Here is a 26,635-nt window from a genome sequence, read left to right on the forward strand (position 1 = left end):
TGGAAGAATATAATTATATTGTGTTTCTTTAATGTTTATCAAATTATGTAGGTATATAGGATTTTCCTAATTCATAGTTCTAAATACCTCTATTGACATAGTTCTAAGACGTCTTACTTGAAGAGACGGTAGTTTTTATTTTGATAGTAAATCATCATATATGTTATTCTTATCCTTGTCGATGAAACGGAGTACTCTTTCTTGTACTTTTTCAATTTCTGTCTAGCTGCAGAAATGACAGGATAGTGGACAGAAATTAAAGTAAGACATACTGATAGAGTGGGTATATTGTAATTTTCCCAGTTTGTTTAAGTATTTGCTAAATCTTTTTAAAACTTTAAGCTGTTTAGATTATTTTTTGGCAGATGTTGGAGACACGTGTGTTGAAATTTAGTTTCAACACACGTGTCTCCAACATCTACCAAAAATCATCTAAACAGCTCAAAGTTTTAAAAAATCAGTGATGTCCAAGAGTTTTTCCTCTTTTTTTCACATTTTATTTTGTTACCTGTCAGGTCATATGTAATATTGTTTTCATGTCCATTGTTGTTTTTTTTTACTAATTGCCAAAGCTTGGTTTTTTTCCAGGTTTGCCTTTATTTGGTTTGAAGACAACCAGTCAAACGGTCCTTTTAAGTGTAAAAATGATTGTGTTTTATATCCCTATTTGCATAAGAGACAGTGTTGTTGTCATCATGACTACACGGGAGTGTCTCTTCCTATATAAAGCTATACATGAACGTGCCGCTGGTATGAGTCACTTTTGTTTTATTGTCAAATATATTCTAGTCAACAAAAGAAACGATACAAGGTAATGTATGGGATGTAATTGCATGGAGGTAACATACCAATGGGTAGAAATTTATATGCCAAGTGGTCATAAATGTTCTTCTTCTGTTAAGATGTCTTTAAAAACCGTGTTCTGATCTATTTACATAATAAATATAGATTATCGCATTTTCTACACATTGATTGCGTTAAAATATCAGCCGCGAGCCACAATGTATAAAAATTTTGGCGAGTGAGAACAGCGAACCTTACCAATACTTTAGACATTGATGAATATATATGAATAAACTTTTGATTAATGAATTTTGAAGCATAGTTACAGCAAAGTCAAGCGAAGGCATACCTGCCAATTTTTCAAAATCTCCATGGGGGATTTTAAGAGCAAGAGGACACAATTCTCCTCTGTTATTGTCATAAGTGTTTTTAATCTTCTACTATATTGTTTGAATGAGTATGTAGGTGCTTAAATACCCGTTTAACTCATTTGAATGCCTGTTTTTAGATGTTTGGATTATATTAGAAAGAATTTCAAAATTCAGGTCAACACCTCTCATTGGGGAAATCCCGGTCCCATAAATCGTGACTGAGGTTGCCAGGTCTGCGAAGGCTTCATGCAAATGGGCACAATATCCTATATAGCCGCACTAGAAACTGATTGCGTTCTCCGTCCCCATTTTAATAAAGCACATAGGGATTCTACAACATATTCATACAGATACAGATTTCAGAGGGTGGTAAATGGTTATTTTCGTGCAGCGTGATCGCTGTTTTTTACTTTTATATTTGACGTTCAGTCGTGCAAGACAGGTGCCTCGTTCAGCGTGTTTTGCTTATTTAATTTTACGTGCATCGTGATTTTCAAATGCTTATTTTGCGTGCTCGGTATTTTTTAAATAAAATGTCTTCATATTAAGTTAAAATCTGATATGTTTTTAACTTGTGAATACTTTTCGGATCTCCTTGATACATGCTTCCTCGTTGACGATTCTTTGATTTTTTTGGGTAAAACGAAAAGAATGACTTTTTATAAATAGGACCGACATCTTAAAAGTGATGAGGTTTCTTCTTCTTCTTCCAAACACTGCCCATATTCAACATGATGATTACTCTGGCAAGTTATCAATGCGATGCCAGAAGTGTTTGCACTTTTTATCATCTGTTAGTTCAAACTTCCTATTTCTGATACTTTGAACCACGAGTCATGGTAGCTGATGGCATGGCTAGCATGACATGTGTGTATTCTTGTTAATAAAGAACATGAAATAGATCAAGAATACACTTTCGTGTCTGCGAGATATTTGCATTTTAAAAGTTCAGAAGATCGTTATATACTTTTTTTAAAAGCCGTAAACCATTTATATCATAAATGTGTATACTAAATCGGGAATATCAAGTAAAACAAATGTGTATACTAAATCGGGAATATCAAGTAAAACAGAGAGTTCATATATGAGGGTGTGGGTGGGGTTTACAGATGATAGGGAATAATGGACAAAAAAAATAAAGAATAGAAAATGAAATATAAAGAATTACTGCAAAAATTAAAGAATTAGGTAAAAATATACTGATTACAGAAGAGAACAATGTCCAGAATACAGGTATCAAGTAATTACAGAATAGCCAGTACTTTTAAAGACAAAGAATAATGTGCGAAAAAATAAAGAATACAGAAATGAAGGACCCCCAGCCATACCCTCATATATAGAGGACAGTGGCGGATCCAGCCATTTTTAAACGGGGGGTTCCAACCCAGGATAAGGGGGGGGGGGGGGTCCAACCATAGATCCCCATTCAAAAGCATTGATCGTCAAAAATAAAGGGGGGCCGGGTTCCAACCCCCGGACCCCCCCCCCCCCCCCCCCCCTGGATCCGCCACTGCAGGAAGACACAAAAGGTTCACATCAGTCTCTTTTTTTCGATTATCGTGCAACGTTCATGACAGAAATTATTTCACGTTCACGTGAAATTATGTTATATTTCAAGTTTTTTTCACCCCCCCCCCCCTCCCACCTCAGTTTACCACCCCCTTTCATCCTATAGATAAAGGTTTTGCCTAGATGAATAAATGTCGGCATTTTGATTCATTATAAGAGAGGCAGTGGCTATTTCGCCGTCGCCGGCAAAATAGAGAAATATGCTATTCTTCCGGCTCTGATCAAAATATCTTAATAAAAGCCGGCAAAATAGCATATTTCTATAGCAATGGATAATTTGCCGGCGCCGGCAATATAGTGAATTTGTTATTTTGCCGGTTCTTTGTAAAGAGTGAATTTTAATATTTACTTCTGAAAAGTACTACGAAAATGTGCATTGTCAACTGTGACATAAAAGAATCAAATTATTACTTATATACTGAGACTACTATAACGTTATAGTAGTCTCAGTTATATAGTTAAATAAGATAACAGTTACAGTATTTGAGATACATATAAGATCATATAATCTGGGACTATTATACTAGAACAATAGTCCCAGATATAATCGTTTAAAAATATTCATCAGTCAGTCAAAGTGACTGAAACAAAGTAAGAATGTCAACGGTAAAAAGAAATAAAAATAAAAATATTGAGCATCCATTTGTTGCAAAGAAATCATACAAAAACATGTAGTTCATGTTGAAATAACTTTTAAAATCAGTGACAGGCTAATGCTACTACCTGTATGCATTAGAATAAAATCTTACGATTTTTTTAGCAGTAAGTTGTATCAGCAGAGACATATAATACAACATTATATGTCTCTGCTATCAGCAAGGAATTGTATATTTAAATATACAATTCCTTGCTATCAGAGCCTCTTCATGGATAAATTAACCGTTGAAAAAGAACGCATGCAAAAGCATGAGATATATTGCACCATTTGAGTCGGAGCCAGCCTTTTGTTATAATTTTTTTGTATAAGATTGAAGATCATTGAAAGATTATAACTCAAAGATTGCTTTATAAGATTGGCGGGAAAATGTTATGTAAATCACGTGATAGGAAGTTTCCATGGCCGTTCAGAAGAGAATCACATGACAAACAAAATATTGACAAACGTGGGGACCTTGGCAAGGTGCCCTATACTACAGGTATGAAAAGAGAAAGTAGCGATGGCTGAGACAAATTAACGAAGATGAAGAAATCAGAAACTCGGTCGACAACTCTACCAGCAGTTCTTAAAGAATATGTCCCGGAATATGACCCAAAAGCTTCTGTGTAAGTTGTTTACATTGGCAATGAAGGTCGTGGCATGCATCGATAATCAAAATCGATGAAAAATATTATAATGCACGCGCCAATTAGTTTTTGGTCATCTAAAGGTTACAAATGACAATAATTCGAATTTATGTAGCACATACGAACACTGTTCAATACACACAAGACAAGTTTGACTTCTATATTATATAGTTCTTTCAATTTCATGTATGATTAGATCATATGTTCTCGTTGTCATATGAATTCGTACTATGCATGCTTTTTCAATGGAAATTGTGAGTTCACAATGCATTCTTAATAGCACGAAAACCCATGAGACGAGGATACTGGTAATATCCCTGCACTGTCCTCGTCACGGGGGCACAGCCCCCTGTGTCCATTTTGGCTGACTATTCTCCCCTAATGCAAACTGATTCACTTTCACATATATGGTTAGTGGACCTCCCAATGGATAGAAACGAGTGCCTGTGTCAAAATCAGACCTCTGCATTATATTTTAAGGCAGTGTGCAAATTATGAGGGTGCTAAGATTCACAAGACTTCACAGAGCAGCCCATTATTCAACTTATTGCTATAGACATATTTACACATTTATGCAAACTTGTTCGCAATATAATACTTAAAGTTAAACAAGTTCCCATAAAATTTTGCATTACAATTTAAAACATTTAATTGAAAAGTTTGTTGCATGACGCCAGAAGGTTTTTCAGAGACATATCTTAAAGATCATTTAGAGGAAATTTGGCTTAATACCCAAAAGTGAAAATAGGTCTATTTGTCAACTTATCAAAGGAATGAAATTACCAGAATTGGATATGCTATATAAGCTTTTTCCATAGACATATTTACACATGTTTGCATATTTGTCTGCAATTTCTAAAAATCACACAAGTTCCTGCAAAATATACACTTGAAGCTACAAAATTTGAAAAATTTGATGTCAAAATTTAAAGTGATTGTTGCATGATGTCAGAAGGTTATTCATAGACAAATCTAGGGTTATTTCAAAGCGAATTCAGCTAAATATTCAAAAGTGTAAATATGTCTATCAGCTGTGCTACTGTAGTACTTCTTTAGCTCTGTTGGAAGAGCATTAGCTTACAGGTCTATGGGTCATGGGATTGAAGCGAGGCTGATACAGATGTAACTTTGTAAGACCGATCATGCAAGACTACAATGTATGTTTATTCCACTCAGGGGCCATCTTAAACTTGTAGTGAGGTGAAAGTTATTTTTGTTCTGTGTTGAAGGCCTTACTGTTACTTTGAGATGAAGAACAGCAATAAAAGAGCTGTTCCTTTGCTGTGCACATACTGGTATTGTGTCATGAATGGATAATCCATATCCTTTCTTTTCTTTTATACACAGGACATCAAAGATATTCAGGTAGAATAATGACTAGATTAATCATTAAATTTCTGCTGAGTTATTGAATGAAATTTGTCCTAAAATTTACCTATATGCCTCATACATGTATGTGAAAAGTACCTAGCTCTCTGCATGTTAAAGAACTATTCCTACAACTCTTTGATAGGCCTCTAGGTTGCATGTTTGCTATTTGAATTTCTGTCCCTCTCCAGAATACCCTCATTTTCACATCACTGTCCATATTTCCTACCAACGTTGTAGAACTTTCTGCTTAGTGCATGTTACATGTAGGTGTAATACCACCAAATCATAGTACGTCACATCCAGTTGCATACAAAAAAGGGTCAAAAAAAATATTCCCTTGAATTTGACAGTTGTAGGAAAATAATCCTACATTTCATAGCAGTAAAAAGTAAAATCACAAAAATACTGAACTCCGAGGAAAATTCAAAACAAAGTCCCTAATCAAATGGCAAAATCAAATGATAAAACACATCAAACGAATGGACAACAACTGTCATATTCCTGACTTGGTATAGGCATTTTCAAATATAGAAAATGGTGGATTGAACCTGGTTTTATAGCGCTAAACCTCTCACTTGTATGACAGTCATCACAATTTCTGAGTCATAAACATATATCTTGGGTGTTTCAAAGCACCATTATTTTTTTATTTGGTGTTTCTATAGAATATTTTGGAAACTTGAGGTTACATGGTTACTAAAGCTTGTACACAGGAAAAAAAGGAATGAAGAAAATAAGAAAATGAAAGATCCAACTGCTTACACGTTAATTAAATCTATTTAAAGTAACAACAGTCATCTTGAGCACATGAAATAGACATCCTATGTAATAAAAGCCAATGTTCCAAACATGAGCTAATTTAAAGACTTTAAGTACAGTATTGTTTGGAAAGAAACACCAGTCCAGTTTGTTAACATCTGCAACAAAGTATGAAAAAGACATTATTTTGAGAGGGACACCAGTACAGATAATGTATATTACCGGTATATATAGATGTTGTAAATATGACAGAGCAATTTTTGCAAAAATGCACAAAAAGATAGCAAATACATTTCATAGAAAAACAAAGGATATGGGGTATCCTGATTCCATCCATGACACAAAATCAGTACATGCATAGCAAAAAACAGAAAAAGCAAAGGGACAGCGCTTTAATTTCTGTTCTTCATCCCAAAATCACACTGAGGCCTTCAACACTGGCTAGAGCAGAATTCTTTTCAAAAATGATTTGAATAGACTTTGTAAGATGTAACACCACCAAATCGGGCCAGGTTAAAAAAAAAACATACTGGAAAGTAGTACATATTTCAAACAAATTAGTTCTTACTCATCAGTTTGCATTGCTTATGTTTTTAATTTGGATGGCTAATAAATTTTTTAAAGATTATGAATGTACAGTATGCAAGTGTGTTTATCAATAAGGTAGTTGGGAATTTTTACTTCATTCTTCAAATCCAGTGATATCTTGACTATATAACAATAATGAATTAAAGGAACTAACTGTTACTCAGTTACCGTAATTTTATATAATTCCTCAATAAATTTTCTCAATATACACTGTATCCAATACACTAGATATTGCTTGTACCTAGCACCTTGTTGTGGAATACAGGGTTCTCATTTAGGCAAGTCCATGAGTCCTGGACTCATGAAAATATGTCTGGACTTATTATTTTCAAAACTGGAAAGTCCAAAGATGCATCAAGATTGTAATATTTTGTATCAACTGAGCGCAGCAAATCATCATTTTATGGCAAAAAATTAAAATTACTTTTAATGTGATGTTCTTTTCTATCTCTTTTTTGTCATGGAACCCTAAATAAGAATTAAAAAACAGAAAAATTTTCTTCTTCTCACTGTTGGACTCGTCAAGGCCAAAAATGATGAGTCCTGGGACTCTCCTTCAAAAATCCTTGGTGAGAGCCCTGGGAATAGAAGTTCCTTTATACAGGCCTCGACAATAACGCTTGTCCGATTGTCCGGTACCAGAGGAAAAAAAGTTCGGACAAGTAAAAGATATATCAAGCTTGTCCGACGGGACAAGTAAAATTATTCTGCAGAAAATAAATTTAATCCAACTTTGATGAACAAAGTAATTATAAACAAAAAACAAGAAAAGAAGATAAAAACAAGTTTTAATTTGACATGTTTACTTGCAATCGATACTTTAAAACTGGTTCTTTGTCAGGTACTTTTTAAGAGGTTAAAGGCATACTTTTCTGGGAAACCTGTCTTACTGATCCGAATCAGTGATGTGCTTTGTAGATAAGGTAACTTTTCAAGACAGTTCGTCACCAGCTCTGAAATGATTCGGCTCCAAATTTAATAGACAGTTTGGCACTGTAGGAGACATATTTAATAGACATGATTAATAGACAGTTTGGCAATGCAGGAGACATTTCGGGACCAAGACAAATCAGTACCTCGTTTTCCGACCTTATTCTGTTGCTTTATTTAAGGATTCTCACTATACAAATCCTTGCTTTATTATAAATACCATACCGGTAATTTTTTTAACAAATAATATTTTTTAAATAAAAATGAAGAAATTATATACCATAAAATTCACAAAATCATATTTGATCATATGTAGAAAAAAACAATACTTGCAATACAGTGACATATAGTTGTTAATTTCTGTGTCATTTGGTCTCTTGCAGAGAGTTGTCTCATTGGCAATCATACCTCATTTTTTTTTTTATTGATTGCATTTGAAAAACTTTTTTCAACTTAAAAACCAAGATACAAATCCAATGAGTGTACATTGACAGGCCTATCAGACGGTGTCTCATGTGCAGAGTCTGATCAGACTTTGGCATTGAAGAAAGCTAGAACATAAGTCCTGTGACATGACTAGATTCAGTTGTTCTCAACTCATATTTTTGAAAAGTATTTCAAAAGATATAAATCAAATTCTGTTCTATTGTTTTAATTCATTTTGCTCCTTGAATCAACTTAAAATGCATAAAAGGTTATTATTAAGATTTTTTTTGGACAAGTTACAATTTCATTCGGACAAGTAAGTTTTGGTATGTACTTGTCCTACTGGACAAGTTGAAAAAAAAGTTATTGTAGAGGCCTGTTTATAGTACAAGTTTCAGATGAAAAAACTTCCTCATTGGTCTCGTGGTAGCATGCTCACCTCAGGTTTGTTATGTTGTGGGTTTGAACCCTAGCTGGGTCAAACCTAAGACTTGAAATGTTGTATTTGCTGCTTCCCTGCTAAGCATTCAGCATTTAGGAGTTACTGCAAAGAATAAAAAAATTGTGGGTGTGGGCTAGTACAATGCAGGGTTTATTTTTATATCACATTAACATGTTCTCGTCCCAATATGCAACTACCTTTATGGTTTAATTACTGAGCAGCAATTACTGTACAGTAAATTGACTGTAGCTACATGTGCTTAAACAGTCCGTGGTACCAGTTTAAAGCAATATCCATTATTAGGGGATACTCTGTGATAAACAGACCTTAAGTATACAAATAATGAGATATAATACATTATCTGATCCATATATAACTGACGCCCTAAGCCTGCAACAAGAAAAAATTGGTTCTGCTAGTGAAAATTTTCAAAATTTGGTTAGTCATACAGAAGTACTATCTTGAAATGTGCATTCTAGCTAGTACATGTACATGAAGGTATAAACGTTTTTGGCACAGACTTGGCACAATTGCCAATGGGACGAATATCCATCAGAGACTGAAGGCCGAGGTTCTTATTGGTTTTTTTTTTTAAAGACTGTGCAGTTGCATAGCTTACATTATTTTTAAAGAGGAAGGTGATTTTAGGGCTTTTTTTAATAGAAATAGAAGAATCACAAAAAATAAATATAGTAGTTTCAGAAAAGTTTATTCTGTGGCTCTTGCTTATATAAATATTGAATGAGTTACTATGAAACAAGATGGTGATTTACTACTACATATGTAACTCATACATGTAATATATGTATAAAATATGCTGATATTAATTTGCCCACTATCATGACTATGTCCTGAATGTATACAATGGTATACAGCCAATATAACAGGACCAATAGAGCTAGTGAGATTGATTAAATTAATTTTCCAGACTGGCATCCTGTTAACTTTTTTAATTTTAAACAGTGATAGATATTCAGGTATTACAATTTACTCAACAGGAAGTTCATAAATCTATGCCAAAACAAGATGCTGTTGCATAATGATGCATTTTAATTCAATAAAACAGTTGAAAATAACTTAAAATAGGAATTAAAATAAGAAAAAACATGTAAGTGTGCATTATTTATGGCATCAACTACTTTTGCAGTTTAATAATTATTAATGAATGCTCTGTTTTTCAATAAAGAGAAAAATTATTGTTGAAAACTGGTCTTAACTGAATGGTTTTTCCCAATAAGATACGTGTTTGATTTACACAAATTATTAATTAAAGATTATTCATTTTTATATCCAGGTAATATACTGTATTTACTGTCTATTTTTTCAACAGAAAACGGACACAAGTTCAAGATGAGAAACCTGTAAAAGTATCTACGCAAGAAGAAGTTCAGAAGCCAAAATCGTCAGGTTATGGATGTCGTCACACCAGTGCAGACCATGCCAGGAGCACTTCAGCTGGGGCAGCAAGTACCACTAAACGCAAACGAGCACATCCTGCACAGGTATTTAAAAAAAATGTTTTCAGTTAAGTTCAGAAAAACAAATCAGTAGTATAAATATATATATATATAAGTATGCAGGGTATTTCTAGATTTAATTTTCTTAATATTTTGGGGTAGGAGAATTCTAACGATATAAATTAGAATAAATTTTGGGTAAATGTCAAAGACACAGGTAAACCAAAATAAACATCTGGAAATAACTATATGCACAATATGCGCTCCAACATTAGACTGGACTCCTGTACCATACCTTTTATATGGCAAGTCTAAAGTGCTGAATAAAATAACAGGCAACCAAATGTCAGATGCCAATACCAAATTTCTCAATAGACAAAACTGCATGAAGTGGCAGCAGTACATGTAACTATTGACAAGAATCCTGCCTTGAGACAGGTACACAAACATGTAACAGGGTTGATTACAGGATTTTAGATTTTTAAGTTCTCAAACCTTACCATATTGTTTTACTACATGTACAAAGAAAAAGTTTTAAATGCACAAAAAGAACAACCATGAAACACAATACTGTGTGATAACAGATATATCAAAGAACTTAATTAGTTTATGATGGAATTTGGTCAATATATGAACATTTTTTCCAATAATTATTAAAGAATAAACCAATTTAATTCAATATCAATAATGATGACTAATAAATCTTGAAAACTGATAAACGAAAAATGTTAAACTCTCTTATCCCTTTGAGTGTTCATTAAATAATTTGCTATGTGTTAAATTCACATGCAATCAAAATATGAGAGCTTTATTATTGGTAAATTATTATACTACTTCCTTGTTCTTAACTTTGATGTAAACAACAGTAACTATAGTAACTAAAGCAGTTGTATATTCTGGAATCATCTCTCCTGGGGTGTTAAAGTTTCAGGGTCTTCATCGATATGTTGGTTCTACTTTTGGAAATAAGGATACTTCATGGTTTTGTACATGAATACATGAACAAAACTAGAAAATCTTTATTACAAATCGCTGCAAAATTGCCTCATATAGGATAGCCCTAAAAAAGTATCTGTGAAAATAATTTGGTTTTCTATAGTTATTAATTGAAAGACATTTGCTGAAGATGTTATATAGGTCAGTAAAATATATTTCTGTGTGTTTGCTTGTTTTTGTTACCATACTTATAGACATTTAAGCAGTTAAAGAATTCAGTGGGGAACAGCAGTTTATTTGTTGTCTTCCATACATTTGTATTGAGATGTTTTCACTGTCAAAATGTTTTAACAAATAGCAAGAATTTGACCAGATTTTTAGGGCTGTAGTTTAAGATGTTTTTAATGAAATTATGAAAAGGAAAGGGGATTACTTTTCAAAATTTTCTAATGTGATTCAATTGAAAAAAGTCTGAAAACTGGAACTTTATAGGAAAATGTATTAAAAGGTTTACAAAATTATGTTTCATAGTATTAGAGAAATATTGCAATGTCAGCAGAGGCTCATAAATGTTGTATATTGAATATGGGAATTTAGTAGGTTTAGATGTCTTATTATTTATTCAAGATTCACATATTTTTTCATATAAAATGAGAGCTACGAATACTGGAATGTGTTTTAAACATAAGATGATGGAGTCGTTGATATCTTTTCTTAACAAGAGTATTAATTAATCTTCATGTTAAATCAAATTTCAGGAAGGAATTAAAGCGGTAAGCTTCAGTGTGTCTTAGCTTGTTGATCATGCTGTTCTTGCTTCTGAAGGAGGTTGACCTTGTTAAAGAGAGATAACGCTTGAAATCAAATCAGTACAGTGTTTGCCAAAGTCAGTTTCAACAATGCTTTTTAAGCTTTTATGTGAAACAGCTTTTAAAAAAAAAACTGTGTCACTTAGTAGCTTAGAATATTTGTATGAAAATTGTTGACACAAACATACTAGTGATTTTAAAGAGTTATGTCCCTTAACCTAGGTAAAATAAATAGCATTGGAAAAAAAACTGGTAGATGAATCTGTTATTTAAAACATTGTTTAGTTCCCAACTTCTTGTCTAATTTTAACAACAATTTAATTTTTTGTATCCATGTTTGTAATCAAATAACTGATAGCTTATTATTACAAAATTTCTTTCAAATCATTGAATTATCTTTAATATAAAAATACTTTTGGATATTTATAACAGTCTGTTTTATCTCTTGACACTTTTAAAAATTTAGACAACAATTTTAACATCTACAGTAACAAATACTTTTTAGCCAGATATTTCATACTAAAACATATAGAATTAAAAAGTGGCAACTTTTTTTTTTTACTAACATTTAGTTTCTAAAGATTACCTCTATCAGAACATAAATGATTGAGAATGATAAAATTAGCAGATAAATTTATCTATTAACTTGCAGCAATGTGTGGCTAGTCAATTATGATGTTTGTGTGTTTGAAGAATATATATGCTTTGGCGATGTTGGCCGTCCATATAAAACTTGCTTAACATTTTCTGGACAGCAATTCTTTTGTCCAATATACTATATGGAAACATTTTAAGCAAAGTATATCTTACTAATGTTTTATTTTTATGCCCCTGCCATAGCGGAGGGGGCAATTAGTTTTACCCTTGTCCGTACGTACGTCCCAAAGTTGGTTTCCGTTCTCTAACTTTAGTTTGCCTCAACCAAATGTTATGAAACTTATACACAATGCTCATTACATTATAATTAGGTCTCACTTATAATCTTGTAATCTGTGTTTTTCTGTTGGCTAGAATACATGCCATATGTTATGGTCACAGACTTCATGTTGAGTGAAATTCACTTAGCCATTTTAAAGCATATGTGCTACAATCAATACATAGTAAACAATTTTTAAAAAATCAATTAATCAATACTGTTGATAAAATTATCTTAATTATATTATGAAGAATTGTATGTTCATATAAGTGTATGTAAATACAAGAACTGAATGTAGATTTAAGTTTTAAGTGATGAGAAAATAAGTTTAAAAATTAATGCCAATTAGTGGCGGATTCAGGGGGGTTTCTGGGGGTTCCAACCCCCCCTTTTTTTTGAAGATCAATGCTTTTGAATGGGGACATATTGTTGGAACCCCCCCCCCCCCCCCCCCCCCCCCCCCCCCTTTTAAAAATGGCTGGATCAGCCCTGCCAATTAGAGATTTTACCCAGATATCCCAGTTTATTCAACATTGGAGTGTGATTGTGTGAGAGAGGCATGGTGTCTATGGACACATTCTTGTTATTCATATTTAAGATATTTTGATTGACGTGAAAGTAGAACAATAAGTCTTCCCTACATTTTTGCATCTAGTTTGTTATTACCTTGTCCATCAACTGTTTTTAAATGGAAACTTATTGGTTCTTCTAACTAAACGTAGATTTAATTATTTCTACATATGTGATAGGTGATTTAATCATTTCTGCAAACAAAAAAGTTTGTGAGCGGAAAATCCCCTAGAGATAAACAGGACTAAATTACTTTATGTCATGTGCCGTACTTATTTTTTATATCAGCATGATCCTTTTTTTGGATTTCACATAAGTAAACAAGTTTGTCCATGAAAATACTCCTACAGTAAAAAACAGTCAGTTTGTTTAAAATTTATTACAAAAGAGTGAACATTGACAGTTTGCCTTTTCCCATGTGGGTTAATGTCCAGATAACATCATTTTTATACAGTTGCTGTTCCTAGAGAGACAGGAAGAAACAGTGGAGACATTAGTCTTGAGTCAAAGGAAAACTTATATTTGATTATCCCTTTGCAAAGAATCCAGGAAGGAATGTGTAGAACACATGTATTGTATTGTTTTGGTTTGTCTGCTACACACTATCAGCATAATTGTGTAGGCTGATAGGGAAGATGTAGCTACACAAAGGGGTCATTTCTGTCATCTTGCATTGTCCTCCATGTCTCAGTTCATGTTATTTTTAATCAGTAATTCCTTGATACTAACACATATGTGATATTTAGCAATGCTCAGCTAATAGAATGCCTGCAAAAAGGTGCACCAATGTTACGAATAATGTACTAAAAAGATTTATTTCACAAGGCCTTTATTAGATCAAGGATTTTTTGAATTATGAGAAATAATTCATGATGCTATCTAGGGAAATTATATCTTCTGGACCTTAAATAGATCAAAATACAACTAATTTAAGACCAACAGAGCAATCAATTATACTTTATAGAGCATGCTGTAGAATAAAAAAGATATATCTAAATTATAGATAAAGTTTTGAAAGTGCTTATTGATTAGTGATAAAATATCATTGAAATAGATTTGTAAACAAATATAGGTAACATGTTTTCTTTTACAAACAAGATACCTACATACTACCCAGGCTGTTGCTTCTTCTCAATCAATTGTGACAGATTAATATTTATATGTTATACATTGTTGTACATCTTTCATTCTAGTATAGATTATTAAAAAATCCTTGGTAATTCGAATGAAAGTCTTTCCTTTTGGTGCTTACATGAAGGGATTATTGACTCAGTGCAATATTTGAGCTCAATATCTGGTTAAAAAATCATGATTATTGTTTTATTTAACCATACAGGCAATGTCGGACTGAAATTTTTTAAATGGAAAAGAAGTAATTTGGTGAATAGGTTCATGACAAAAATCCACAAATATCCCTATACAAAACCTATTCAAAGGGCAGTGCTTTTTTTTATCTCAAAATTCCTGCGAGAATTTAAACACAGAGTTGTCGACTAGCACTGGTTTAACCTGAACATTGAAAACTTTTGCAACTCCTTACAAAGCACTTTTATATTTATAACAGTTTTGAACTATTTCTATCTATTTTAGGGGGCTTTGGTGGCCATGTGAACTATGTGTCATCTTCTATACAACTAGCCTGTCAATACTGAGGTTGTGAGGTCAAACCCTGCACTTTGCAGGTGCTTTCAACGTCAGTCTTTATTGACAAGAATTGTCAGTTTTCCAGCCAAAGGTTGGTGGTTTTCTCGCTGCACTCCAGCCTTCGTCCACCAATCAAAATTGGCTGCCACAAAGTAGACAATAGCAACCAAAAATCAATCAATCAACCACTATTTACTTTTATGTTTGATGTTGATGAAATACATACCGTTAAATAATTTATAAATTTAAGAATTGAAAAAATATTGCACAATATGCAAGAAGATGAACATTGCAAAACATGGAATTATAACTTGCATTTTAATTGTTGCCAGCAAATACTTTACAGGAATTGCAATTCAATAGTTTTTTGTTGGTTGTCAAATATGTGCAATAATAATGCATTGAGCATTTAAAATTTAAAACCTTGGGCTAACATCAGGTGGTATTGTTTGCTCCAGTTTTAGATATTGTTGCATTTATTGACATAAAACATTGTAAACTTACAGATAAATACATTAGAAAGATACAAAAGTCAATATGCAAATAAAATATCTAACATCCCATCTATATATTGAACAAAAATACACTTTTGTTTGGTAATTGTGGAATACGTTATATAAAAAGCCTAAAAGATCGACTTCAATTAGTAGGCAGAAATTATCCCGAGGTTTTTGTTACCCTTGATGTATCATTGTTCTATTATTTACCGATCTAAAACAAGCTAAAATCAATTTGTTTGATTGACCATTAGTCAAATATACATACAAACACAGGATGAAATGTTCATTGTCAATATGAAATAGTGTTGCGTATTGATCAGTTACGCTCCAACGGTCTTCTCTATGCACTCTCCATATATAGGAAAAACTAGCACTCCGGTGCCAGGGGAATAAAAACAAGAGTTCTTTACTCAATAATAGATCAAAGGGCTGACGGAATCGTTTCCATCAATTTTGTTACAACAAGGTAGGCTCAATTGAATAGTTATTGCTTCTTTATCAAATCAATGAATCTTTTAATTATTTAAAAATGAGAACTTTTAGAACTACTGTTACGTTTTTTCTTTTCTTTATTAAATTATAGATTTCTTTGAAAAGGAATTGATGTTTATTGTTATAGGTGAAACTATAATATTTGAGGTTAAGTTTAATATTTTGAGAAGCATCTTTAAATTTTTTATCAACATGTCAGTAAACATTCACTTAATTATTAATTATGAGTTATTCTACAAGCATTAAATATTGATCTCTGTTTATTATAAATACCGTGTTTGGTATGTGAAATGCTTTGGTACATTGTTGTAGCTAAAGGAAAGTCATGTGTAAGGTCCAAAGTTAGGTCAGACCAGTCACTTGAGACCATAATTAAACAAAATATTTTGTTTAACTTTGGCTTTTTCTTTCCTTTCTTTCTCTAAAGAAATAGAAGACAATTTTGCCTGTTGCTGCAATTTTGTACATTGAACAGGTGTGCCTGAGTTTCTGAATCTAAATATTGTGAAGCTTCTTACTTTTATCTGGTGGAGTAATTAGCTATACACATGACTGTTTTAAATTTGGATTGAAAATGATGTGTCTGTACATCCTCTATCCTAGTACCACTGTACTTATATAGAAATAATTGAACATGTTACTTAAAACTTGTATCTATAGCATTTTATGTCCACCCTAGATCTTTATCATAAATTTTTTTTCATATGACATAAAAAGAAGTTTATTAGATTATTTTATTGCAAGTTCATTCATACAGTTATGCATTTATCTTATTGCAATAAAGATTTCAAGATTACATATTAGTATGTGCATTTTAAATCTTCCAGTTAGTAATATTTTGTGTCTAGGTTAGAGTACAATTGTAACTGATATGTGCGTTATAGTCACAAGCACACAACCCCAAAAAGTTTTCTGAAACATTTTTTTGATACTTAAAATTAATGAATGGTAAATTATTAATGGATGTTGATTTCATGTGAAACTAATTACTGTATGCATGATAAATGTTTTATTATTATAGAGAGATGAATTTTGAAACTTGTAAGTAATATAGAAATTGATAGGTAAGGTGAGAGGGGAAAGGGTTGAGGGTTTAGTGTTTTTTCCACTTGTTCATTTGCACTTTGATCACACCACTGGTACACAGGTGGCAATTGATAATCATTTTAAAATCCTGTTTGAGAAAGTTAGTTTTTGGAAGCCTAAATTTGATTTTGAAATGTTTGGCAAGTATAGTACTCATTCTTTGTAAAAATGATGACACATTAAGGTCAAATCACGCTGCTCAATTAAGCTTTAAATTAAATGACATTTGTTCCAAGTAAACTTTAGAAAAATATCAAAATGTCAGATAAATTTAACTTGTTTTTATCCATAGCAGCTCATTGTACAATGGGTTCAACTAATGACTGAAATCAAAGAAAAAGACAAAAAATTTGATCTTTGCAACTTTCAATTTTGAACAACAACCCAACAACACAATTACCCCCCCCCCCCCCCCCCAAAAAAAAAAAAAAAAATCCAAAGGGCAACATACAGTTTTCAACAATAGACAAATGTCTTAAACATACTTCCAGCCAGAAGCAAGAAAAAAATTTGGAAGATACATTTGGAACTATATGAGTGAGTAAACAAACAATGAATAAGGGAATAATTTATGGTATACATGTAGATAGCTTACTGATTTGCTGCTATAAAGGTGTATAATAATGAGAAGTACAATTAGATGTAAAAAATTTCATTAGTATGAGAATATTTTTAGTACTATAAGAATGTTGGAAGTGATATATGGAAGTAGTTCATGCAGATATAACATGACAATTTTCAGGTAATATATCTGCATCTTACCATGATACAGGATAAAAATTCTATTCAATTCTAAATTTTAAAAGTCAAATTCAGTCTTTTTGAAATGAGCCTTTGCAAAAACATAAGATTACAATAGTATAGACTATTTTTGTTTCTTTAAAATGAGTTTTACTGCACACGGTGTGTTGTATATTAATTTGAAATTTACTGCAGAAGCAAATGTTTCTGAAATGCTTAATTGTTTTTCAACTTATTGTACTATATTTAATTGTTTCTTTCATTGGCTGGTTTATGTAGTCTAAACAGTGGCCTGCTTGAAATAGGAGAGTACATTATTAAGTGAATGGAATGTTGGTTTGTCTGAACAGATTTCCTATTCATGACTTTTCATTATCCATATTCTTTATGTTAAAGATGGTGCAAATAAATAAGTTAGCAAAAGAAAAGTAGCAAGGCATCACTGAGAAGTGTACTGATGACTTACATTGTATTAATGGGATGCTTTAAACACTGCAGAGTAATGTTAAAATACTTAGTAGTGCCTATTTGGAAAATACAATTTGTATTTGTTTATGATATGTGAAAGCAATGTTTACTAGAATATTTGCTTACATTTCAGTGTAGCTGTTAGAACAGTCAGTCATACATTAAAAGAACTGCTAAATGCTTTGCAAATATGGGTCAAGTCAAATGGTAAATTAAGCTGGAGATTTACAAAAATTAATTTGTTATATCTGTGTTGTTGAAGACCTTATCATGTTGTTTTATCTGCCACACTTGACCTGAGATTTTGCGACATTTGAACTGTTGACGTCATACAACTATCACTTAAGCATTGTTGCATCAGACTTATTTTCTTATGAGGTAAAAAAATTATGGGAAGTTGTCTGTGATGTCCAGTTATGGCAAACAAATAACAGTAAGGTGTATTTTAACCCATTCTAAGATTAGCAAATTTTTTGAATCTGCTCATATCCTTATGCAGTTAAATTACATTTCAATGAGACTTGCACACAACTTTGAGTTTCAGTGACCTATAATTTCATCTTTATCTGAATTGTGTTGATTTTGAGTTTCCCAAAGAAAAACATTTGCTTAGCCTTTTTTGTGTGCTAAAAGGGGCTTAACACCACAATATCTTCTAAAGTACTTGCTACATGTATATTTAAGGGAAACTTGCACTAAACCTTCAGTACTTAATGACAGGGTAATTTAGATTAGGGGGTTTCCAAAGCAAACATGGACTTTGCAATAGATATACCTATACTGGCATGACTGGTGTAATTGCAAGGTTTCTGGTATGCATTAATGAGCTCTGCTTAGAGATATTCTAGTTTTATTCAGATTCAGAATTGGCAAACATTATCAGATGGACTTCTCGGTTGTTTTCATTTTCCATTTAATCATATATGTCGTCTTGTTTTTCGTCCCAATCAATAAAAACATAACTTGTAGATTGCTAGTTCAAAGACTTGATGATGGTTAATGTTTATTATCATTTCCTATAAGTTCTACCATACAGACAAAGCTGGTTAAATCAGATATCAACATTATGAAAACTATGGCTGTAACTTTGTGAAAGGTTTCATAAAGGTTAATAATTGTCAGTTGTTCATCCTGAAGTGTCCTATTTGATACAAGTAATTATTGCACCCTCAAGGTCTTGCAGACTTCTGTATGTCTATAAGTTGACATTTACTCATCAAATGATATGGTTCAGGGAATTATTGGACATAGGTAGCTGTAATAATGTGTTCCATTGGTCCTTTCTGCTGAAAATGAAAGTTGGACAGGCCTACCTTTTTGTCTTTGTATTTATTTCTGATTTTTTTTTTTTTACTAATTTCCACTTAATTTATTTCACCATGCAGGGCCATTTTGAAAAAGTCAACTTATAATACTTAATTAATTGTTAGTATCACAGCTTAATGTTTGTTAGTTTTTAACAAAATCACAGCTTATTACTAATTGAGTTATATGACTAAATTATTTGTTTTGAGATTACTTAAAACTGCAGTTTTGAAGGCTTTTGACGATTCTCAGTTGTTTTTATTTTTTTGTGTAAAAGAAGGAAATTCGTACCTGAAATCCATTTCTATTAATAGTAAAGTGTTACACTCTTTAAGATACAGATCATTTCATTGTGGTTTTGTAAACATGTTCTGCAATGCAAAATTTGCAGTATTGTTCCAAAATTGTCTGTAACATGTAAGTGCTGCATAAGTTTTTATTTAATAATAATTAATTACATGAAAACTTGTTGAAAAATGCTTTATGAATACATGCAAATTCTTGAAAGTTTTATTGCTACTTTCTGATTTTAATTCTGTGAGTTAAAAACAGGAATTCTGCCTGTTAACTCTTGCAATATTTAAAAAATTAAAAGATAATTTAAGTCACTTCATAATTGGGCAAGATTTTAAAATTTCTAATACATTTTACAAACATATACCATTTACAGAATCAAAACCCATTGCTATCCCCTGATGCAGACCTTGTTTTTTTATTGACCGACATTACGGTGTTGAATATCATGTCAGCAATTTTTTAATTCATTCAAGCTATTGATACGTTTTTTTTTTTCAATGTGTAGGCTGGTTTAAAAATATCTTGGGCATTTCCACTTTGTTCAACAATCTATTTAGCAAATCAGATAATAGCAAAGATGACAGTAGGTATAATTCGTATAAAACGTAATTTTACGGTGTGATCACAAAGTTCTCCACCATTGACTTCAGTTGTTACCTGCAATCCATATACTTTTCTATTTAGCCTATCTTATTACCTTTTCACCTTGTCCCAAAGGTATTGACACGAACAACTAATTATTCTAAAGGTTTAAACAATACATTGTTGATTGTTAATTTACTTATAAATATTCATAAGTAGTTGCTTCTTTTTGTAACAGAAGGCTGAATGATAGTAAATGTGAATTAGGAAAGCTATTTTCTGTCTTTGAGCTTTAATATTTTCTTTTTCTTTTTTTCATTTTAATGATTTACCTTTAAAATATGTAGTGTGTTGTTGTACCTTTGAAAATTTCTTTTATTTTAATAATTGTCACTGTACCAGGTGAATAATTTTCAAATAAACAAGTACATTTGTACTTTATTTTTTTAACTTGGATTGCTGTACCCATTTCAGTATTGTTTACAGGACCTCATAATTCGACCAAAAGCAAGTTTATGAAAACAGAAAAAATGTATTGGCTGAGAAAAAGATGTTTTTTCTAAATCACAGTGAATACTGGACATTGAATACTTGGCAGATAATAGATTAGGGTCCCAGGGATTAACAGGTCTGAACTGTATGGACATAGAATTATATATAAATGGGACAAATACATTGTATAATGAAAGAGCATTCCAGCCTTATCTGCCAATTTTCCATTGACCTTCTTAACTTTTAGGGCTACCATAATTGATTTAATGATTGTGGCTTGAATTAAGTCCAGTGGAAATTTAGGGTCATCTATCAACCTTCTAAAGTTTATTTCCTGATGTTATGTAAACATTAAAAAACACAAAAAAAACATTGAAAGTTAATTTACTGGCAGAGTTAAGCCATTGATGGCATTTTAACCATTGGTCAATTATAAACAGTAAAACATTATGACTTTTGAAGTTGATTATAAATTGCTTTTTTATTTACTTTATAGTTTAGATATGGAAAATTGAAATCCATTTTATTGCATTTCTAATAATTTCCTTAGAATTTAGGAAGAAGACAGATAAGGAAATTATTGATTGTACAAAAAAAAATAGAATGATAACACATTTCTCTGATTTTATACTGTACTTTTGGATGCTTGAACTAAAAGAAAGCTGAATTTCTGTTTTATGTAGATTCATATTTTTAGTATTGTTGCAACAAAAGTTTTATTTTATGATCGTAATTCACGATATTGTCCCGATGTAAATGTGCACTCTGTAAGCATAGAAAGTAAAAAAAAATCATTAGAATTTCTCAATTTTATCTCATTGATTACCATATTATGGTAGGTGAAATATAATAAAAACTACAGAGTTGAACAAACTATATCAGTATATGGGGCTTTTACTGGAATTTCCAAGTCATATGCATAGATTATCTCTTTTATAATGTGTCAGGAAAGTTTGTCTTTTCAGAATTAGTAGAAAAGACCCACAGAGAGCCTTCCTGTTTATCAACGATTCCTCTCTGCAAGGCTTGGTTCTTTGCAATTCATTTTAAATACAGTTGAAAGCAATACAGGTCCATTTGTCAATAACAGCACTCAATATTCCCTACCTGTGCTGGGACAGCAAATTATATTACAATAATTGGATATTTAGTAGTCGTGGAAACCTTTCCATCAATAAATTCAAAAGGCATGCATGAACAAGTTTTTTTAAAACACTGTAGTCGATAGATTATATGTTCAATGTTGAGGCCCGACCCTTGAGGTTAAATAATTTTAAAATACTTGTTTATAATAGTCATTAATGAACATTTATTAAAAGTCCTCACTTTTTTCACAAGTTGAATTCCGTAAGTCAATAATGGATTTACAATTTCGTGTTGATGTTTGTTTAACACTAGAATTTGTTTTTATTGAGCCTTTTGTCCAATTTTAAGGTAAGGTTTAAAATGTTCCAGTTACATAACTAGTTTTTAAAAGATCAATACGGTTTGGGGGAAAAAGACTTATTTCATTTTGGTTGTTGAGCTATTGTTTGTTCCCTTCTATAGAAATCTATCTTGTTCGACCAGAAAAACAATAGAGTTAGGTTTGAGCGGGTATTTTACACCTGACAAAGTTCTTAATTGGAATCGTAACACATGCTAATCAATGATTGGTTGATGTATAGATCTGATCGTTCTGCCAGGGATTTGACCAATGTATTTAGAGTATACAGCCAAGAGCCATAAAACTAATTATCGGCCAAATAGTGAGAAGAGGCTCAGAAGCATGTACAAGATAGGGGGCTTTAGTGGTTTAATCAATGACCATGGTTGAGTGATTCTCTCTCACATAGTATTATAGATGGAAGAAACCATGTCATTCATGTATTGTTGATAAAAAAAAAGACATAAAACGATATGAGCAGGTTAATACCTATATAAGAAGCGGACACATTTCTACCACGAGGTTAGTATATATCACACACTTCTTCATGTTTATTTCGAGGGTATTGATGTGGTTAAGTTTTTAAAGTGTTAAATAATTTATGCAACCTAATTTATTAGATATAAAAATTTTAAAATGACAAGATATAATAAGACTTGACCTTTGAATAATTTACCTGCATAGTATTTCATTTCACCTGTTGGAAAAGCACATGGTGGTGTTGTAGGTTTCATTTCCTGTTTAAATGGTGGAAATTATACAAAGGCATTTTATACTTCTGAAAATTATATTGCAATAGTTAAATTTTACAATTATTTGGTAAAGTTAAGATAAAGAATGGATTCACAGATTGTGAGGTTTTGGAGATTTTTGTTAATAGATTTGGTGTTTTTTTTTTTATTTTAAATTTAAAATGGACCCTAAAAGAATGTTCCAGTGGATATGCACATACAAAATTTTAGGAAATGAGGTCCTGGAGTCCATACAAATTTTGATTAGATTTACTAGTAACTGGGAACTGCCATCAATACTGAATTCACTTAAAGTCATTATCGTTAGGGTATACATATATAAGTAAAGACAGCCACTCAAAGCGTATTAGATAATTCACTGATATGTAAAGTAAAGAATTTAATCCTTTTTAAGTTTTGAAATATACTTTATAATGGAGATGCACATATAACTCCCTTATTGATTAGTATAACAGGTTAGTTTGGACATTTTAGAATTTAACACAGTTTATATGTAGTTCACTGATGTATGTTTAGATGGATAATTTTTTTTAAATCATTGCAATTATTGATTGAGACTGTATTTTAACCTTTTGTGTTTTGTGTTTTTCTCACATTGACTTATACCCCAGACCTCCTTTTATTCATATCCCACCTTAACTTATTCAGTCATGTAGCTAGAGAAGTTTTGATTCACAGGGTTTATGTACAATATATCAATTTGGGTGTGACTACATGTTGTCAGAATTTTTAATTTTTTTTATAATATATTTTTCAATTCATATGATATGTTAAAACTTGATGAAATTTGCCACATTGAATGCATATGTGAATTCTAGGACATGCATGGTAAAAAAAAATAGCAGAGATCTCAACTATGTTTGATACAGATTAAGAACAAATAACTATATCTTCAGCTTGCTTGGGTGGAAATGCTGTACATATAGGTTTAAGTTTACTATTGGGGATTCATTGATATTGGTTGGATACCAATTTTGGGGGATTTTGTGGGTACAGTTGAACCACAAATTTAAATATTCAACGAATTGCAAATTTTCTATAGGTTTGTATGCAAACTTTGGCAAAACCCCAAAATCAAATATCCATGAAAATACAGGCATTCCTCAATCCACGAAAATTGGTACCCACGAAAATAAATGAATTCACAGTATTTGCCTGTACAGATTAATGCTGTCTATAAACTTTATAGCTGATGTTTAAGTTCTTACATTGATCTTTTGCAAATAAGGTAAAATGCACTCATTCAAACTTGTGGTATGTGACAAAATCTTTCACCATTCACTTGTCGAATTCTCATTGGTTGCTCAATGCATTCAGCTTCTCTCTGCCAATAAAACTGATAGCCATATTGTATAATTGCAATGAAAATGGAGTTTTAACACTCAATATCTTCAGATATTTTTTAACTTGGTTTTTAGATTGTTCCTTTATTGTTTGAGACATCAAAGCTTCATTGTAATTTCATATTTCCTCCATTTCTACTCAATTTCATTAGCCTTTTATGAAAAATTATGTTTGTTGTTCAGATAAATTTTTCCAGCGTAATTAACTTCAATAATGAGAATTCTTGCAAACATAAAAAGAAAAAATGACACGCTCTTTTTTCATGACCTTATTATAATTTGCATGATAGAAACTTATCTTCCTTGATTCACATAAGGGTGTTTTAAGATATTGATTCATTAGAAAAATCCATCAAAAATGAGTTACCTGGAGACTTTAATTGGTTAAAATTGAATTGTGGGTAGTCCAGGTTCAGATCAGTGTAATTTTCTTTTGTATGCCACGAGTGGTCAATAAACATAAAGGTGTTTCGACTTTGTTTGACATCAGGTAACATGTCATTTAATATTCACCAAATCGTTGAACAATAAAATTGATGTAGTGTGGTCATTGTATGATGAACTTGACATATGGTTTATTCTCCAATTTATTGATATTTAAAATGGTCATTTAACATGGATTCTGTGGAGTAAAATACTTGATTAGCCTTATGAGAATTATTAATAAGTTATATCAAGTGTTTGGTCTGAAATGATTCTGCTAATTTAGCAAATATGTCAATTCTGACTTTCTAAAACATGATAAGACAAGCTGTTTTATATAGAACTTTAAGCTATAATCAATGGCAACGTTAAAAAATATACATTTCTTTTGTCACTCACAATTTCAATGCAATTGACAAAAAGATGAATTTAATAATTTGGCTAACAGTTGAAAACAAGTTACAGCAATTTCCTGACACTTTAAAACTTGCTTCTAAGAGAGTTGTCTCTCTTGACAGTTTGTCAAATTTAGGAATGCTATTGCTGGTCACATTAAAAAAGGTTTGCATAGGTTATTTTTAAAACATTCTGCAATTCTGGTTAGCAAATATGCATTGATAGCACTGTTGCTTCCAAATGAGATTTAGGTTTAGACCTCTGTTAACAATAATTATGACAAAGCTAGTTGGGTATTAGAAAAACTGAAACTAAATTCAATTCAATTCATTTTTTTCAACTTTCAAAAACATTTTAAAAATGTGCATTGTAGCTCTGATAATTGAAACCCCCAACTGTTACAACCCAATGAATTTGCTATTGCCCTATGTTATAAATTTATCAAGTGATATGCTAAATCCCACAAAGGAAAGGTAATGCCTCCATATCTCAAATGGCTTTGAAACCGATACGATGAAATATCAAAACAGAAACAGTACACTGTACCCATTTTAAAACAGTATTTCCTTACCCAGTACTTTAAAAAGTTCTCTTTGCATACATTATCATAAAGAGCAAATATGATTTAAAAAAAAAAAGCCTCATGATTATAAATATATAATTTTCACTGAATATGATTGATTGGAGAAATTGAGAACATCTGTCAACAGACAAATGGATTATATGGTCTCATGTCAATAAGATTAGACATATTTTATCATTGATTAGAATTACATTACTGTCAACTTCATAAAATGATGTTGTGTTTGTGATGCTGGGAATGGATAGAGTTATGTTTTAGCCATGTTATATACGATGGAGGTAACTATTCTTGTATGTAACTCATAGTTTGTACATGTACTACTATGCTTGAAAATTCAAAGGGAGACGATCTTGTATTACTTTTGACCATACAATCTTGCATGTCACTTAATTCTATATATTTAAGTCACCAAAAAAAAAAATATTATGTTCTTCTGATCAATGAAAAATATTTTTTTACATCCTAGTATTTTCTTTATGATTGAGTTGTTTGCTTTGATAGAAGGGGAATTATAAAATGTTGCTGTTTTGTTCAGACAATTTTCATATTTGGTTTAATTTAAAGGTATTGATATGTTTAGAAAGACAAAATTGTGGAGTTGAAAATTTATTTGGTTTGGAAAGCCTATTATCAGCATAAGTTCATTCCAGTATGTCTGGGTTCTATTTTCTCCTATCTAAGAATTTTTAATGTTGTAAGATAAATTTCAATTGAGAAGTTATTTTGTAACCTCAATGTTTTATTTCTCTGCCTTTTGATTTTTTTGCCTTGCCCTATACCTGAAGGTAGTTGAAAGATTGCTCTGACGTCTGATTGCTTTCTTTAGGACTTGCTGGGGCCCCTGTCTGATTGCTTTCTTTAGGACTCACTGGGGCCCTGTCTGATTGCTTTCTT

General features: G+C 31.7%; 1 protein-coding gene across 4 annotated transcripts in view; it reads left to right on the plus strand.

The window, feature by feature from the left end:
- The first annotated feature begins 3,775 nt into the window (after positions 1-3,775).
- LOC127721000 (hepatoma-derived growth factor-related protein 2-like) overlaps positions 3,776-26,635 on the plus strand; it is a 65,882-nt gene continuing 43,022 nt past the window's right edge. For 3 of the 4 annotated variants that reach the window (XM_052227715.1, XM_052227725.1, XM_052227727.1), the window contains exons 1-3: positions 3,776-3,986; positions 9,854-10,025; positions 11,675-11,689. In XM_052227715.1, coding sequence (XP_052083675.1) covers positions 3,904-3,986; positions 9,854-10,025; positions 11,675-11,689 — 270 coding nt within the window. In that variant the 5' untranslated portion in view covers positions 3,776-3,903. The remainder of the gene's footprint in view (positions 3,987-9,853; positions 10,026-11,674; positions 11,690-26,635) is intronic. The other variant, XM_052227720.1, reaches the window with a different exon arrangement.

Source organism: Mytilus californianus, unplaced genomic scaffold (genome assembly GCF_021869535.1).
Source record: "Mytilus californianus isolate M0D057914Y unplaced genomic scaffold, xbMytCali1.0.p SCAF_1, whole genome shotgun sequence".
Taxonomy (NCBI): domain Eukaryota; kingdom Metazoa; phylum Mollusca; class Bivalvia; order Mytilida; family Mytilidae; genus Mytilus; species Mytilus californianus.